The sequence below is a fragment of the Chenopodium quinoa genome, unplaced genomic scaffold, assembly GCF_001683475.1.
Source record: "Chenopodium quinoa cultivar QQ74 unplaced genomic scaffold, ASM168347v1, whole genome shotgun sequence".
Classification (NCBI taxonomy): domain Eukaryota; kingdom Viridiplantae; phylum Streptophyta; class Magnoliopsida; order Caryophyllales; family Amaranthaceae; genus Chenopodium; species Chenopodium quinoa.
In genome coordinates this window covers 3,807,469-3,824,991 of record NW_018744662.1, presented here as the reverse complement: position 1 = coordinate 3,824,991, position 17,523 = coordinate 3,807,469, and the positions used below count along the sequence as shown (strand labels likewise).

Here is a 17,523-nt window from a genome sequence, read left to right as displayed (position 1 = left end):
AATCTACATGATAGTAGACTAGTAGTATTTTGTGATAAAAACTCATTGAGTATTTTTATTGACATGAATACATGATTTTCAAGTGGGAAGATAAATAAGTATTTCAAAAAAAAAAAAAAAGAAGTCATGGTGACTATTAGTTGACTACTCTATAATATTCAAGATAGAGGAAAAAAATAAGGCAAGTTAGGATGTAAACTCCATATTAAAAGATAATTTTTGTTAAATACAAATGGATCGCGTTAATTGAAACACCCTAAAAGAAAAAGTAAAGCGTGTAACATATATTCTGTACTTTGTATTTCATATATTTATTTAATGAAATTCAAAGTAAAAATAACAATTTTTTTTCACCCAAAGTAAAAATAGCATAAGTGCGGACTAAAGTTTGACAATAAAAAGCTTAATTATAATGAGGATTGGTGGGGTCATATGATAATATACTTAGTAAAATAAGTAATGATATGGATAAGAAAATATCTTAGTATTTGGTTATTCCTAAATTATCTACTTAATGATTGATTGATTAAGTTAAACAAATATTAAAAATGGATCATCCACCAAATTATCCAAACCGCCGCGATACTTCCTCATTTCTAGAGAGAGAAAGTTAGAGAATCATTTGAGCAAGCAGTCTACTCACAGAGAAAGAGAGAGTCAAAAGAAAGAGAGAAAGAAAGGAGAATTTTGATGACTTTGAAGTTCAATTGTTCTTGCAGTTGAATTTTATATGGTGATTTTGGGTCCTAAATTCCTGAATTTGACCAATTGCAGATTAAGAAGAATGAATGACTCAAGGTTAGTTTGATTCTTTAAGGTAATACCCAGATTATAATTTTTTATACCCTAATAAAAAAATAAATCGTAATTTTGTTCTGGGAATTGATTTTGCTTGAAGCAATTGTTTGATTTAATGCCTCATTATCCATTTTTTCTGCAATTGAATGCATAGATTAATAGAAATGCTTTTGTTTAATTTCTGTTTTAATGGGTATGTAATTTCAATTCGAATTATAGGTTAGAGATGATGAGTAGCAATTACTGTTGCTTAAATCTTAATAAATCCCCGATTAGTCGGAGTCGAGTAGGCTCTAGATTACTGGGTACGCGCCGTAGTTGTATATTGTGGGTCACTCTCATCATGTTGATGTTGAAATATTAAATTAAATGGGGGAAGGATGAAAGAAGCCAGTGATTGCCCCTCCTCTTTAGGCAACTTAGAGGCCCTTCAATTATTATAAATTAAAGAAATAGGTGCAAAGAACCCCAGAAAAAAAAGTTCTAATTATGTAAATTAATTGTCTTTTTCTTCACACAAGGTGAGTGAAATTGAGGTTGGAGGTGTAAATGAGCAAATGCAAGTAGGGTATTGCTGGGACCAGCTTAGCTGACCCCATCTCATCTTCTGCAATTTGGATAAATCCATCTACATCATTCATCATTTCCATTATTTGCCTACTTCCTTGTAATTTCCTAATTTTGAAATTTTTTTTTTTGATTTTTTCTTTATTGTTTATACTTACTAAATCGGCATATAATTTATATGGGAGTGAATTTTTATTTTATTATTAATGTTGTTCATTTTTTTGAGGTGGGGGGTTTTTGCTTTCTTGATGCTTTCCTAAATTGGTTATATTGTTAGGGCTGGCAAAATATCTAACAATTTATTGCTATCTTTGTATGAACTTTTCCTGCCAACTGTTGTAATAATCTTTGTGTTTATTTTCTATTTTTGATGTTGGAAGTTTTGATTCAATTTTATTTGGGTTTTAATGGAATTTCATACTGTCAGATGCTTGGTTTAATTCTTTAGAGTTTTCATTAGCATTATATGTGTGCACAAGGGGAATTTAAAAGGGAAGATGTAAGAATAAGAAAGGTGTCGGTTGGGTTGTCATGTTATGATACCTATTTCGTCGTTTCGATATTTCGAAACAGTAATTGCTATAATTTAGAAAGCTGAACTAGAAAAGGAGATTAAAGTTGGGGATTATGTGTCTTTTAACTTAAAGGTAGAGAAAAGATAAAAGCTTGCCTCACTTTTATTGTTTGAATTTTGTTCACCTTCAATCCTGAACTAAAGTTACCAAACATAAAAAATTTACTGAAAGAAAGGGATAGAAACCATCAAAATCACAGTAGGAGTGAAAGACTAGTAAGTTTGTTGTGGGCCTGTGGCTGTAAGTTCTGTCTTTGTCAAGTAGGAATTGGTGGTTGTATACAGAAATGGTAATTTGAGTGATATTTTTATTTTTATGAATCTATCAACCACCAATTAGGCTATTAGCTTCTCTGTTTTGTATGATTTGTTTCTCTACAGGCAGCAATCCATTTCCCTAATTGTGTGTAGCCTAAAACTCTTTTCTTTTTCTTTTTTTTTTTTTTTTTCAATTCAAGCTCTTTTTTATTTGGCCGAGCTTGATGCCATCTATTTCTTAATATCCACCTGTCAAATCTTGCATATATGATTTCATGAGTGTTACTCTTAAGATATTTTTTTGAGGCATAACTGAATATTGGTTTTGCTTTCAATAAATAGGTCCGCATTTCACATGACTCCAATTGTTGAGTTATAGTTCAGTAACCTTTCATTCCACCCCCTCTTTGTTCGGGATTTCATGAATCTGATTGGAGGTAGCCGCTAGTCACCGCATCACCGGTCAGCGCTGATTTTTTTTTTTTTGAGTCTGCACCTTTCTTGTTTATGAATCTTGTCTGAAACACCTGTATCTCACTGCCCTATATCCTAGTTAGTTATTAACACAGCCGAAGTAAGTTATATTATCTTTTATTTCCTAGTACTGGATCCTGTGCTTTTGAAGCCCACATTGGTCTGGCTGTTGCTTCAATTGCCTAAACCTCAACTGTACTGGCTGAATGTTTGAGAGTAGATTCAAACAAGATTAGATGACTGTAGACGAAAAGGGCGATAGCAGTTTTTGGAGTAGAGAGCAGGATAAGGCATTTGAGAATGCAATTGCCACTCATTCTGAGGATTTGGAAGATAATTGGGAAAAGATAGCCGCAGATGTGCCTGGGAAGACCTTAGAAGAGGTCAAGAATCACTATGAGCTTCTATTTGAGGATGTAAAGGAGATCGAGGCTGGTCGTGTTCCGTTGCCTTCGTATAGTTCTTCTTCAGAGGGATCTTCAGGTCTTGCTGCTGAAGAAGGAAATGGTGGGAAAAAGGGTCAGTTTGCTAATGCAGGTAGTGAACCCAATCAAGGCAGCAAGGCATCAAAGGCGGATCAGGAACGCCGGAAGGGGATTGCTTGGACAGAGGATGAACACAGGCAAGTTTGCTATCTGATTTTGGTTTTGTATTTAGGTTTCTGTGTTCCTCTACCTGCCTGGCATAAGCAGCTGCTTGCCTGCTGCTATTTTTTTTTTCCCTGATGATTGGTTTACTTCGGCAAATTGTTGTCACCTTTTCATTAGATGTTTTCATATTTAATTTTACTCTTGTGATTAGTGATGAGGCAAAAGAGAAAACACTGTAACATTCATTTCTCTTCCCCCTTCTCCTCCTTGAGAAAATGCCAAGTAGAGAGATAAGAAATGAAATTGGTGCTGCTTCTTGCTTATATTAGAGTCTTTTGTTTTGCAAAAATAAGACACGGCAGGTTTTTTTTCCATAATATATAAAACTGGCAGCTTCTCACCCATCTTTTCCTTGTCCAACACTCCAACTGAAAGATGCTTATTCATTTAGTCTGTATATAGGTTGGCAGATCTCTATTTACTTATAAGTTAGGCTTCATTCACAATGAAAAAGTTAATATAGCATAAGTCTATATATTGGTGCAGAATGTTATTTTATGTACGATTTCCATTTCTTTCATCAACTGGGAGCTGTATGATGCCCTGATGAGTGGGCAATGCACAATTTTGCACCAATTTGAGGAAGCTGTGGAGTAAAGATAGTCATAGTAGGTTTGCCTAGCTGTCCCCTTTTTCTTGGGATTTTTTTTTCTTCTTTTTTTGATGGAGGGGGGGGGGGGGGTTGATGGAACTATGGAAGCATGTCAAGGGAAAAGTCTAAGTTTGTATCATAAAGTAGTTGCTCTTCAAATGAGAATTCAAATCTATAGTAAGTGGCTCATGACTTTAGCTTGTTGCTGTCACCTGCTATCAATAAATAATTGAATTATTGTTTTAGACATATATCAATAATGCTTTTAAAACTGTGTCATACTGTGTTAGCCAATTAGGTTGTTTATTCTACGAATTTTCCAAACTTCATGTAGTGCAATATGAAGTCGTACTAATTTACTTTTTGTCTGCTCAAGAATTGGTTGGTGAGAGGAGGTAAAAGAAAAACAACTATTGAGGGGTAGATAATAGGAAGTATTAAAGAAGATGGAAAGGGTTAAGTTAGTGGACATAGTTCAATATTGGATTATATTGCAGTGAATAGCAGTGCATATTAATAAAAAAAATTGGAACTTTGTGATTTAGTTATGGTTCAGTTGGGTTTGCAATTTGCTTTTACTTAATGATGAAAGTGTTAAGTAACAGGAAGGAATAAGTTTATGTTGAGTAATGCATTAAACACATAGATAGAATTGACGATTAAGTTAATTATAATCTATGTATATATTAAAATAGAAAGGAAATATATGCTGATTGTGATTAGGGAGTATCTAAAGGCTGTTGGTGCTAAAGAACAATGGCCAGTGACCGATGATGGAGAGGATCTGTGGCAGTTTTGAGATTAGAAAAAGGAAGGAGGTCTAAATACGCTCGAGTGAGATAGCTAGATGCATTTTTTACCTTGCCCCTGTAAATGGACTGAGATTACTCATGCTTATAACAATAAAACAGAGAGAAAAGATTGGTTCTTTGATTAAACTAGATAATTTGATTTTTGATAAATTGATTTATTAAGAAGAAATAATAAAGATGGAAGCTTGAAAGATAGGCTAATAGCTTGAGGCTATCACTCTCTAACCGTGACTTGAGGCCATAACTCTCCAGGTTTCCCAATACAAATTTTTGCATATCTTCCTTCTACTACTCTCTACCTATTTATATCACTTAGCTAAGCAAGTACACTCTCAAAACAGCTTGAGGCTATCACTCTTTAACCATGGCTTGAGGCCATAACTCTCTAGGTTTCACAATAAAATTTTGACTATCTTCCTTCTACTACTCTCTACCTATTTATACTACTTAGCTAAGTTTATAAATTCTTGTCTTTATCCCTAAAAGCCAACTTGGCAGCAAATAAGCCAACACAACAACTACAGCAGCTTTAAGGTAGTGCTTCCTCTTGTGGTGGTGTGTTAGCCTACCCCTTTTTTCTACCTCTTGCTGCAACTGTGAAAGATAGGTAGTGTATTGGCCTGATTCTTACAGCCCCCAACAGCTAAACCACCTGCATAATATGAAGAGATTTTGTTATTATGCTTGAGCATCCAGAAAAAGGATATTTAGCAATGATGTTACTGGTGATTCCTCTAATAATTACAATGAAGAGGAAAGATGTCAAGGAACAAGGTGTTTGTCAAAATAGGGTGATAAAAACTAAATAAGGGTAAGAAACTAGAGTTAACATAAATCTATGCTGTCTATCATATGAAGCATTTATTTTTAGTAGGTAGGGATTTAGTAATTATGAAGTCCTAATTTCATGTGGATAACTGTTATTCATTTCTGATTTCTGTTGGGACCAGAATTTTAACTCGTGAAATATGAATATGGGCCATATGGCTCAGTCATCAAGTGTAAGACAGTAATATAGTTTGGTTGTACATTGTGTCAGCTGTCTCTACTCCCTTCTACATTTGGCTGATCTTGTGAGTTAGTGATGCCTTTTTTTATGACAAGAGCCAAGCCTTTTAGTACATGGCTTATTTTCTTCAACATATACATCAGTTGTGAGAAGACTTGAGAGTTGAGATTGTCTTGTAAATGCTCCTTGATGTCTCCTGCTCTTCAGTTGCTTGATTTGCTTGAGAAGATGGTAGGGAGCAGAAGCTTACTATTCAAAAAGCTTTCTTCTGAAGCAGTGTTTCAATTGTACAAGAAATTTCTTTTAAGATCATGCTTTGTACTAAGTGGATGGTCACACCAACTTTATGGATCTTGGGGACAACTGTTTAGTTCGTGCTTACATATTATAAGACAAACCTGTTTCCACGTGGGTTTTGTTTGTGACCATATGACAAACTCTGATGTTCTAGCGTTCTTATGTGCTGTCAAATAGCAGGTAGGTCAACCAAAGATCCTCTTTGTAGTTGTATAGAGAAGGCTGTGAATGTCTTCCCCTTCTCTAACTCCATCTGGAGCTAATTAAGGCGCTGGGAAAATGAAGAGGCAGAATCGCACCATATTTTATATGCAGTAATTTATAGCAAAATTTTATATGTGGTACAGGCAGCATTTAAATTGCTTGCACAACAGAGTTAGTCATTATGTTCCCTCTAGTTTTAATAACTAAGATTCCTATCGTGAGAGCGTATTTGATCATGGTGCATTGCTGTTTACGTCTTTTCCAGCTAGTGTTATTAGAGATTGGGGTGTCACCATATGGCTACAAAGAGGGTGTACTTTAATTCTAATCAAGTTGTTTTGCTTCCTTATTTGAGCATTGTTAGCTGTGGTGTGACTATGAATGTTACTGTGTTGTGCCTTCGTGCCTGTGGGCTGACCAGGAATGGCCTGTGGTGTGGCATGGTGGCCTCAGGCCGTGCTGTTTGTGCCATCAAGTACAAAGGGTTGGTCCATAACACAGCATGACCCCACATACCTTTTGTGCTGTGCCTATACTTAATTTTTGTGCTTTATCATACTTTGCTGTTGTGGCATGATTGGAGTTCACTTCCCAGAATTGAGGCCTAGGCATGATCCAGAACACAAAGTGTCATGCTGGGCTAGACCATTCCTTTCTCGTGGTGTGTTCAGACTGCGGCAGCCCAGTGAGAACTTTAATTTTGTCATGTAAATGACATGTCCAGTTCAGACCATTTGTTTCAGAATGATTGCAAGTTCTAGTGTCATGTCTCTTTTGAAAGTCTCTCTATTGTGTGTGATTGATTGCGAGTTCTAGTATTATGTCTTTTTTAAATGTAATCTTAGAGCCACCAATACTTTGTTTCTTGTCTTTGCTGTCATATCCTGGAAAGGCTGGGACATTGTTGAAAAGGAGACTCCATGCATATGGGGAGTTCATTGCGTTAGCCATACTTATAGGCTTGCTCATCGTATATGGTAAATACGACTATGTTGTTATGTTTACATAATAGATAAAGGTGTGTAGAACTGTAGATTGGCCTCAAGTATTTCAATTGGAACCTCTATTTACTTAAATCACCGTTTTTGAGAATTCTTTGGTGAAAATTGACATGATTGTGGTAAAAGGTAAATAAGAACTGTGATTATTGATCAAAGCATCAATCGCATGTATTAGGATTCAATGTCACGAGATGGCTTTATAAAGAGTCAAAATTATTTCTGGCTTCAAGTATGTTGTTGCCCTACTGTAGAAGTGGTGGTTGATTTACAACCATCTTGTCATTGATACGACAGGAGTTGCCGTGAGATTCAAGAAAGACCTGTCTGAGTTCCTGCTTCAGATTACCTTCATAAAATGAGTTTGATTGGAATTCCTTTGATGGTTACAGTTGATTTTCTAACTTAAAAGTTTTAGTATTTTCATTTCATAGCTGTTTCGTTGCCTGTCTTAAGCAGCTGTTAACACCTGTAAGTAAAATACTCATGGTGCATGGTTGAAGTATAGGGATCAAGTTCGATGATTTAATTTTGTACACAAGAACCCCTCTACTTTTTTGTTCATTTAGATCACATTGCACAGTGTATGTCAGTTTGCTGTTTGTTGTTCATTTTACTTTTATTCTAGAAACTGCTGTAACTTTGTAAATTAATAATAAAAATAAAAAATTGCATACTTTTTAGCGCTGTGCAATTGAGCAATGAAAGTGGAAACTCAAAAACAGTGTTGTTTATGCCTTCAAAGTGTTCAAGGGACTTACCCATGTGGTTGTATATTGTAACACTCCAATGATTCCGTTCCATTGTTAGGACTTAGGTGGGGATTGAAGAGTCCTAGGATATCGTATAATTACAGGCAACTTCAGTATATTATGAAGTTGCTTCTATTTTGTTTGCGTTAGTTACATTGTTGCCTTTGTTGGGTGTTTGGCTATGTTTCTGTTATGAACCTTTTTGTGTTTCTGGTGGTTACTACTCTATATGAGGCAGTGTACTATCTATTTAGGAATTTTAAAAAATAAAAAATATTAACTGATCTGGCCATCTGGGGAGATTTAAGTGGGGTAACACAGTGGTATTTAACTTATTTAGCTGCTAAAAAACTAAGTTGAAGGAAGAACTTTTACATTATATGTATTATCTATATATCCAATTTATAATTTATTTTATATATACGTTTTGTGACAAAATCCAATTTATAATTTGATATAAAGAAGAATAGTGCTTGAGCACGAAGCATGTTTATGCTATATTTTTCTGTTCAGCTATCATTATACTTTGTATGCGGGTCTCTTATTTTACATTGCTTACCTGTTGCATGTTTTATACTTGGTGTGGTTTTCATTTTGGTGTGTATCTTTTGTGAACAGGCTATTTCTTCTTGGCCTGGAAAAATATGGAAAAGGTGATTGGCGGAGTATATCTCGGAACTTTGTGGTAACAAGAACACCAACACAAGTGGCAAGCCATGCTCAAAAGTATTTCATTAGGTTGAACTCTATGAATAAAGATAGGAGAAGATCGAGCATTCATGATATCACCAATGTGAACTCTGGGGATGTTTCAGCATCCCAGGGGCCAATTACTGGTCAGGTAAATGCACCTGCATCTGGGACTGCGCCTGGAAAAACTGAAAAACTGGTTGCTCAGCCCCCTGCTGCTCCTTCAGGAGTGGGTATGTATGGCACTCCAACTATTGGACAACCAATTAGTGGGCCATTGGTTTCTGCTGTTGGGACTCCGGTAAATCTTCCACCTCCTCACATGGCTTATGGTGTGCGGGTACCAGTGCCTGGGTCAGTAGTCCCTGGAGCCCCTATGGGCATGGCTCCTTTGACGTATCCGATGCCGCACACCTCTGCTCATAGGTAAGATAATTGATGATCAACTATATTAGATGTACAAATGGAAAGGAAAGAAAAGTTTGCTTTCCCCCATGTTTGGGTGGGTAATGGGTTTTTATTTTCTGAAATGAGTTAGAATATGGTTGCCTTGCCTGGGAATACTAGTTGTACTGAGGAACCTTGGTCACTCAAAAATATCATTCTTATACAAACCTAAAATAATTCATAGGGAGGTGAAACTATGCAGTCTTCTTTAGTTTAATTTTTATAGGCAGCTGTGGTAGGATATTGCTGCTCTTAGGGGGAACGACATTATCGTTCCCTAGTTTATTACAAAGATTGTCGTGCTATAATTTAGCAGCTAATTAGTGCAAGTAGTGTAGGAGCTTCTCTTAGCCAATGTTCATCTGTGGATTGTTTTTTTTATAAATCCTTTGAGCTGTTTTCATTTAAGACCTCTTTTATTTGTAATTGGACTTTTTGCAAGCAGTTCTTGTGCTGTGTTTTTACATCACCCGATAACTGCAGAAGAAATGGCTACATGTTGCTATGATAAATTTGTTACTCGTATTTTTTAGATATGCTATTATTTGCGTTATCTGGTTGTTATTGATGTTTTTTTTAGAGTACCATCAAGAACAAATGACATTGACGGAATATGATCTCAAATTTTGAATATCACTCTTCTTGTTTATTGTGTATGATGATCCAGCACTGACGTGCCGCACCTTTGTTTGTCATATTGCACTGACATGCGCCTTTATTGTGTATATAATTGCACAATGTAGTCAGTTAATATGGCTTGTTATTGTCTTGCTGATCTGGACATGCGCCTTATCTAGAAATTCGCATGATATTTTACATCAGGCAGTATGTAATCTTGCACTATATGAGGAAGGAAGAATAACGGAATTATGATTGATTGTTTTTTTTTTTTTTTTTTTTTTTTTTTTTTTTTTTTTTTTTTTTTTTTGACGGAATTATGATGTTAGAAAGGCATGCGACAAAATTAAATGGAAGTTGGGTATTCGTCAAAATTGTAGCAGAGAAGACCATCCATATATCTTGGCCAATAATAATTCTTGGATTAATAACTTCCATTTTCCACAATTTATTTCAATTTCAATCTCAATCTAATCTGGTTTAGTTTGATCAATTGTTTTCTATCTATAATCAGATTATGAATAGACGACGTCCAAGTATTGACATGGCCGTGTCTAACTCTATGATTCTATCGTTTATAAATAATCACTTCAGTCTAACATTATGTAGCTACAATCTGCTGATCAAGACAGAAGATTCTTTTGAGTAGTGAATTTAGTTAGTCATTATGTTGCATACTCGGTAAAAAGCTATAAATATTTTTCTTCGGATATTTTGAGGTGGACAAGCATACCACTTTCTCATACCATTTGTATACCTTAACTTAGAACTTCTCATATCTCAACACGCATTTTATACTGGGTCATTCTGCTTGTAAGGAGCTTGCTTGTTTCGGTTTTGTCGGTCACCTAGTTTAACCAACACATATAGTATAAATATGTCAATAAACGATTCCATGCCTGAATTTGGATACTCTACTCTTAGGCATAAAATTTCCAAATGCTATGTCAATAATGAAGGGAAATTAGCTTGTTATTGTAGCCTTGTAGGATACAAAGACAGTTTGCATCTGTGTTGATACTCTGAAGTCTGTTGAGCTGAAGTTAATTTTACTTCAGTAATCAGTGCTAATTGTTACAGATGGAAATGTTTCGCTCAAGCTTGTTAATTCTTAGCTACTGATTGAAATGTAGTGCTTAATTGGAATGAGAAACATAATTAAGGAGTAATGTACAAAAGCAAATTGCGTGCCATCAAAAACTCCAGGGGAAAAACTTCTTTCCATCTCAGAGAAGCTGATTAGTTAACAGTTACAGAGCTAGCCATTCACTACTGTCTACACCTAGCTACATCAGAATCCTAGTTAATTCGGAATATAACTAGTCTGTAGTATTTCTATAAATGTAGCTTTGTGAGACTGCTTGTTGTAAGCATTTTAATGTTTTGTTGTAGTTAACGAATCCCATGAACCAGAACTCAAATTCATCCGCTGTCACTACTTGTAGATACTTTTGCGAAGGCTTTTTCATGTCTTCACTTGGATCCCATTTTCCGATCTTCATTAATGGTATTACTATCTGCATATACATAGATATTTCCACATTAATTAAGTTATTCAATTCAACATACATCAGTATCAGTACTCAAAAAGTTAAGTGTTGTTAGTTGCATATTGCAGTACCTTGTAGTGGAACCTAAGAGGTTCTCCTGTGGGAGAGGAAACTTTCGCGATTGGTCTGTCACTGCAGAAGGCGAGTTTCTCTGTGGAGATGAATAGGCGACCTGCTATGGGACCTGCTGTGGTGTACAAACTGCAACGAGAAGCCCTCAACAACCGCTCCCCTTCTCGAAGGCTAAAGATTCTTCTAAACAATTTATCAACCCCTCCTACTAAGCTCAGTTTTCCTTTCACTGCATAGTTGGAATTAAATTGTCAGCAAAAATTAATTCTGATCCATATATTATAAAACAGCAACGAAAAACTAAAAAAATCAAATTAATTATTTTACATAAATGCAAGGGTGATTTGATGTACATAAAGGTAACATGTATACACGTACCAAGCTTATTCATTGTGGTAAAAACTGATTCCACTTTACGCTGTTTTGTAGTGATCAATGATTTATCTACTTGGCCAGTAGAAGGTCCAGGCAATAGTTTGACGGTAGATGTTTTTCTTGATTGATCATAGCTTATTTTTGACAACCCATTTCGAAGGAGATGATCTCCTAGCATACTCTTCATATGCCTTGACTTAAACGCCTCAGAAGCATTCATTTTACCTTAATTAGTACGACTAATCGATCTCGATATATTAATTTAAGTAATTTTTTAAGACTATAGAGAAGATTGTTTAAGGTGATGGAGAGCAAATAGTGTGTATTTTGGTAGTTGATGGTGGGAAGGGAGTTTGTGAAGGTAAGATTGAATCTATTTATAGAGGTCCATTGGAATATTTTTTGAATAAAATTTAGTGGGAATAAGTCATTAATGACTCAGCAAAAGTAAATATGACTACAAATGATTCCTTGCTAAGTAAGTTGCTGATCCAATTCAACTCTCATGCATTTTTATTTGATTTGCTTTTCATAAAGTGATGACGAATTAATATTTAATCACTTCTATAATTAGAGTAAAATAAAGCCATCTTTAATTTATGAACTCAACTTCTAACACTATTGAAGCCAAGGAAGTTTATTTAATCTAATCTTATGGCTTTAAGTATTGAAGTCTAAAGAATATTCTCCTCCAATTAACTCATCCTTATCATGACACCCTCATTCAAAATTATCTATCATACTGTCATATATAACTTCTTGTAACTCACCCCTTATTTCTTAATCGATTAGTAATGATGATAGAAAACAATAATCCGTATATATGACTATTATGTTGAATAATGGAGAGACATACAAGTTTAGTTTATTTAATTACATACATGTAATCATACTTAACCACAAAGTTACATTATATCTCGAAAAGTTTTAGTGTTTTACCCATGTTTATATTTCGCGGTGAGGTTATACTAGACACATCTCATGGCTGAACTATGTAGGAATGACTATAAAAAAATAAGTAAAGATGGATGATAAAGTTAAAAAAAAAGTTAGAAAAAGCTATGAATCTAGGTATAAGCATGATGTTAAAATAATTACAATTCTAATAAATTAAACCATAATCATCTTTTTGATGGACCAACTTATATAAGGTAATGTTTATACTAATTTAGTACTTCTTTTCTGCAAGAAAAACATCTTCACATGCATGCCTACGGCCCTAAGCATGCATACACGTAGGCCACAAAAATCGATCAGTGTTTTTATAAAAAAGTGGATAAGCTAACTTAAACTGCAAATCAAGGAGGTGGGTGTGGCATTGCATCACAAAGTTGTTCTGCCACCACAAAAAGCTCTATTGCCGATAGATTTATCATACTCAATTAACTGCTTCAACTGCTTTTACAAACTGTTATTACAAAACTGGGAAAATATAACAGAGGAAATCAAGTGTTGCCTGATTGACTAGCTCATTGTACAAGGGATCAAACATGATGACATGGTGACATGACGGACGCCTTCTTGAATGTGAAATCTTGCCTGAGATCATGTCTTAGTTTCATGATTTTTGTCGTGAAGAAGGTAATTAAATTACTCGTTTAAGTTATCATTTAATATGAAGTAATTTATATATGAGCAATTTGTATGATCTATACATACATATGTTATATGTTGATATTAGTGTGCATGTGTTGCACGAGACTCTGTTAAAATAAGACATAAACCGATTGTTCAATGGCGTGAAAATAAACCTACAATATCGAGTTACAATACTATAGAGTAACATACATACCTACATACAAAATTGAGTTACAATTGTACGTAGACATTAAAGGACCATATATACATACCTGCCCTCAAAAAAAAAAAAAAAAAAAAAAAGTAACATACATGTCTACAATATTAAGTTATAATCCTAGAAAATAACATGATTTTTTGGTACATTATTTCAAATATTATATATGGAGTGAATGCTAATCATCATTTAGGATTCGGTGCTTAATGCTAAACTAAAGGTTATGGCTCCATAAAATTAAAGCAACAACTGCTTAGCACAGTACAACCACCCAAGCCAACTAATTAAATTCTTTGCATGCATGATCATCAAAAAAGATATATGCTTCATTCAAAAATTAGCCAATCATACCGCAAAATCCAAACTAGAATTTGCAAGTAATTAATTCCAACAACTCAATCTTAGGTGGGGAATTCGTTTGATTGGACAATAATTTATATTTTGGACGTATATTTCCTCCAACCACAAATTTACATGAGAATATATTCATGCATGTACGATGTATCACTTTTATAATAGTAATAATGTCTATTTTTTAAGGAAATTAAAGAAGATTTGCTAATATTCATGAAAAAAAGAAGATTTGCTAATATTCATGAAACTATATTCATGCATATTCTTTCAAGGTACATAGGTTACGACTTACGATCATTAACTCCATATCTTAGAAATCATGGTAGGATATCTTCTTCTTCTTTTTATATTAATCTTTTTGCATTATATAGTTTGTTACTTTTATGTATAATTTTGCAATAATTCTCAAATGTTATTATTGGTTATAGTTCAAATATAATGAATGATTTCCTTAACAATAGGAAGACAAAATTTGATTTGGTTTGACCAACTAAACTGATTGTTTGTATAATGATAGCATACATACTTTTGAGCTGCCATCCCTCCTGGCATAAATTAAATCATCTTTCTGTTATAGTGTGTATTACTTTATTTAAGCTAAATACTTTGTATTTCATTAATTTCATATGACTTGTGGATCAAGAGCCCGCTAAAAAAATATATACGTATATCAAATTGGAGGGGATTACTTTAATTTGCACAAGTATAATATATATATATATGTAAGGAATCATGTCAGATTGTACGGTTATTGAGTAACAATTTTTGTTTAATTGTATGAATTCTCCGAATTTGTTATATTTTGCTTAATTAAGAATGTCCGTAAAACTAACTACTATACATCACACTTACTACAAAGGGGGAATTGATATAATATCTCCAAAATCACAACATATTAATCATGTTAGACACATCTTGTGGCAAACATATATGGGTTCGGATTCTTACGTGCTACACATAATAACGTGTAACAAATTAAATAACAATCATTGAATTTATTGGGACAAGTAAATGGGGTAGAAAAGGTTGTGACTTTAGGTAAGCAATTGGATAAATTAGCAAACAAGAAATCTTATACAATCACTAGCTAAATCTTGAATTAGCTATATACTTATTTTTGTTGGACAGTCTTATTAAGGCAATGTTTAATATTATTGTACTAATTGTTAATTTCTGCATGGAAAAAAAAACATCATCACATGCAAGCATGGATATTTGATCGATCATAAGTTTACAACAAAAGAGACTAGACATCAGAAAGTTGCATTGCCAACACAAAAGTTTCAGTGCTGATGCTCCAAAAATATTAAAGGTTTACTCACTTTTACCCAACTAACATCCCTTAACTGCCTCAACCGCATTTGTTTTGTTTTTTTTTTTTTATTGAAATTAAATTTTATGCCAATAGGTATAGTAAAACCAAACAAAGCTTTTCTTGATTGATTATTTGTAAACAGAACAACCAAGGCATCTCTTAAAAAAAAAAGAAATATTTTTCCAATTTCTATCTTTATTTGAGTTGGACTAATCGATCGCCTAGTAACAATTAGAAAGCTAGTCCCTCCGTCTCATTGTTGATCGCCTAAATAATAATCTTTTTGTTGTACGTACTATTTCGTAGTTTCAAATGTATTACAATCCGTTTTAAAGTTGTGCAACAAAATTACAAAACTAAATAGGAAAATTGGGAGTAAATTTAATTTGGATTAGTTGTTAGCTTGTTAGATCCTTAATACATATATTAAATTTGTATTTGTTGATAATTTGAAGATCCAAGGATGATGTGAAATGTCTAAAAATATCAAGATTTACCAACCAACCTCATTCCTCCTCTTATAATAATACATATATATGAGCGCGCCCAGGTTTCTCAAATTGATAAACAACAAACGTCTATCAAATTGCATTCTCATAATTATTTTTCCTAGTTTTTGGCGAAAAGCAATTAAATAATACTTTAATGGTCCCAGTCTAGCTGGCAGTGAAGGACCCTTAGTAACGGATAGTTAACGCTTAGAACAACTTCATCAACTGATGAAGTTACTTTTTCAGAAGAAAGAGAAAAGAACTCCTCGAAGGTCATAGCAACAATGTCAACAAGCTTGTCAACTCAACCACCATTTCCACCACCATATATATTTTCGGCGGCTGCGCCGCCAATTAAACGAAAACCCTAAGAGAAAATGGTGAAATTAAGGGTATGGTTAACCCTAAAGGGTAAGGTTTATCTTCGTCCTCCATTAAAGATCGATGCTTGAGAGTATGTGCATGTTTCCTTCTCCGTTAAAGCTGAGGAAGATGAAAGCTAAGAACTTCATTCTTGGAATGAAAAATTAATACTTTATGTAAGTGAGCTTACCATTTTTAGATTATACTTACCATTACTAATTGTCCATCTCCAATGGTCGAGTGGTATGGTAGAACAATTGAGCTGTTATGGCATAGGAGGAGAGAGAAATTACAGGAGAGAGGATAAGAGAGAAATTAAAGTACTGCCCTTAACTTTTCAGATGAAAGTACTAGAAGGCCCCTTGATAAACGGGGCTTGTTTCTCAACATGATAAACTTGAATTTGCTCCATATATATAAAACGTCATGACATAAATGGTTTCCTCCACTACTTACTAGATAACATTTCTTGTTCTCTATTCAATTATAAGTTGCTCAAAATTTCTTTCATATATAGTATATTGTAACTAAGCTTGAATATCAAAGTAGTGAGACGGGATATGAATGCTCGAAAGAGTTTCAGTGATGAATCTGATGATTATTTTATGTACAACTATGAAGAGTTTGCTTCAAGATGTTATACTGTTTTTCAAAATCAAATATGAAAACCAACAATAATGTACCGCAAATATGATCAAGAATAGAAAATGCAACCTAATTAGGTTCTTATAATACGTGAACCAAACAATACCTATTTAAGTAGTAACACCAATATGAGGAGGGAACAAGGGAAAAGAGGGAATACTCGATATGTCATTGTATGTAGTTATTTATACCCGAATGTTAAGCAAACTTTTGGGTGTTATGATTTATGAAGCTAAATTAAGAAAACTTTGTTGCATATGAGTATCCTTAAATTTGAAAAAACTTTTTATCTTAACTATTTAAATCTTCCTGATATGAAAAAGCAGTTTTTGAACTCCCAAAAGTATGTTTTATGACTCAAAAGTTACTACGCATTGCAACGATATGATGCTGATTCAAGCATGAAATGGTGGCCATATATGTTTTACTAATTCAATTCTATGGTGGCAGAACTTGCCATGCATGAGTCACACTCACACCTCAATCTTGCAAGTTCACACATCAGCAAGAAAGTGAAATTTAACTGAACGTGTCTAACTAATTCACGTTTGGATATACGTCGACTTTTTAATCAAATTGGGATAGGAAATAAAACATGTTCTAAACTTTAACTTGTCGAGTGGTTCTTCTTCAGGTAAATAGTTTCAACAAATCTTTAAAAGTGTACGGTTATGAAATTAGATCAATATCAAAGAAAATGTCACAATAAATTTAATACTAGTAACGTCATCACATTAATGAGTGCACCTAGCTAGTGCTAGATTATTCCGGCCTCTAGTAATTAAATAGATCAAAAGTTGTACGAAGTATGTAAACAATCAAA

At 34.0% G+C, this 17,523-nt stretch overlaps 2 protein-coding genes across 5 annotated transcripts; one reads left to right on the top strand and one right to left on the bottom strand.

Moving 5' to 3' along the window:
• The first annotated feature begins 517 nt into the window (after nucleotides 1-517).
• LOC110702120 (transcription factor SRM1-like) lies at nucleotides 518-9,654 on the top strand. 4 transcript variants are annotated; one of them, XM_021879783.1, is made up of 4 exons: nucleotides 518-798; nucleotides 2,540-2,659; nucleotides 2,800-3,293; nucleotides 8,604-9,654. In XM_021879783.1, the coding sequence occupies exons 3-4, from the start codon at nucleotides 2,908-2,910 to the stop codon at nucleotides 9,103-9,105; spliced, it is 888 nt and encodes a 295-aa protein (XP_021735475.1). In that variant the 5' UTR covers nucleotides 518-798; nucleotides 2,540-2,659; nucleotides 2,800-2,907; the 3' UTR covers nucleotides 9,106-9,654. The 4 variants fall into 4 exon arrangements, with proteins under 4 accessions (XP_021735475.1, XP_021735472.1, XP_021735473.1 ...); XM_021879780.1 differs by having other exon boundaries at nucleotides 2,540-3,293; XM_021879781.1 differs by having other exon boundaries at nucleotides 518-817; nucleotides 2,540-3,293.
• A 1,118-nt stretch (nucleotides 9,655-10,772) lies between these two features.
• On the bottom strand, nucleotides 10,773-12,268 carry LOC110701858 (GEM-like protein 4). Its single transcript, XM_021879468.1, has 3 exons — nucleotides 11,741-12,268; nucleotides 11,362-11,591; nucleotides 10,773-11,257 (listed from the first exon to the last, which is right to left on the bottom strand). The coding sequence occupies exons 1-3, from the start codon at nucleotides 11,955-11,957 to the stop codon at nucleotides 11,060-11,062; spliced, it is 645 nt and encodes a 214-aa protein (XP_021735160.1). The 5' UTR covers nucleotides 11,958-12,268; the 3' UTR covers nucleotides 10,773-11,059.
• Nucleotides 12,269-17,523: the final 5,255 nt, after the last annotated feature.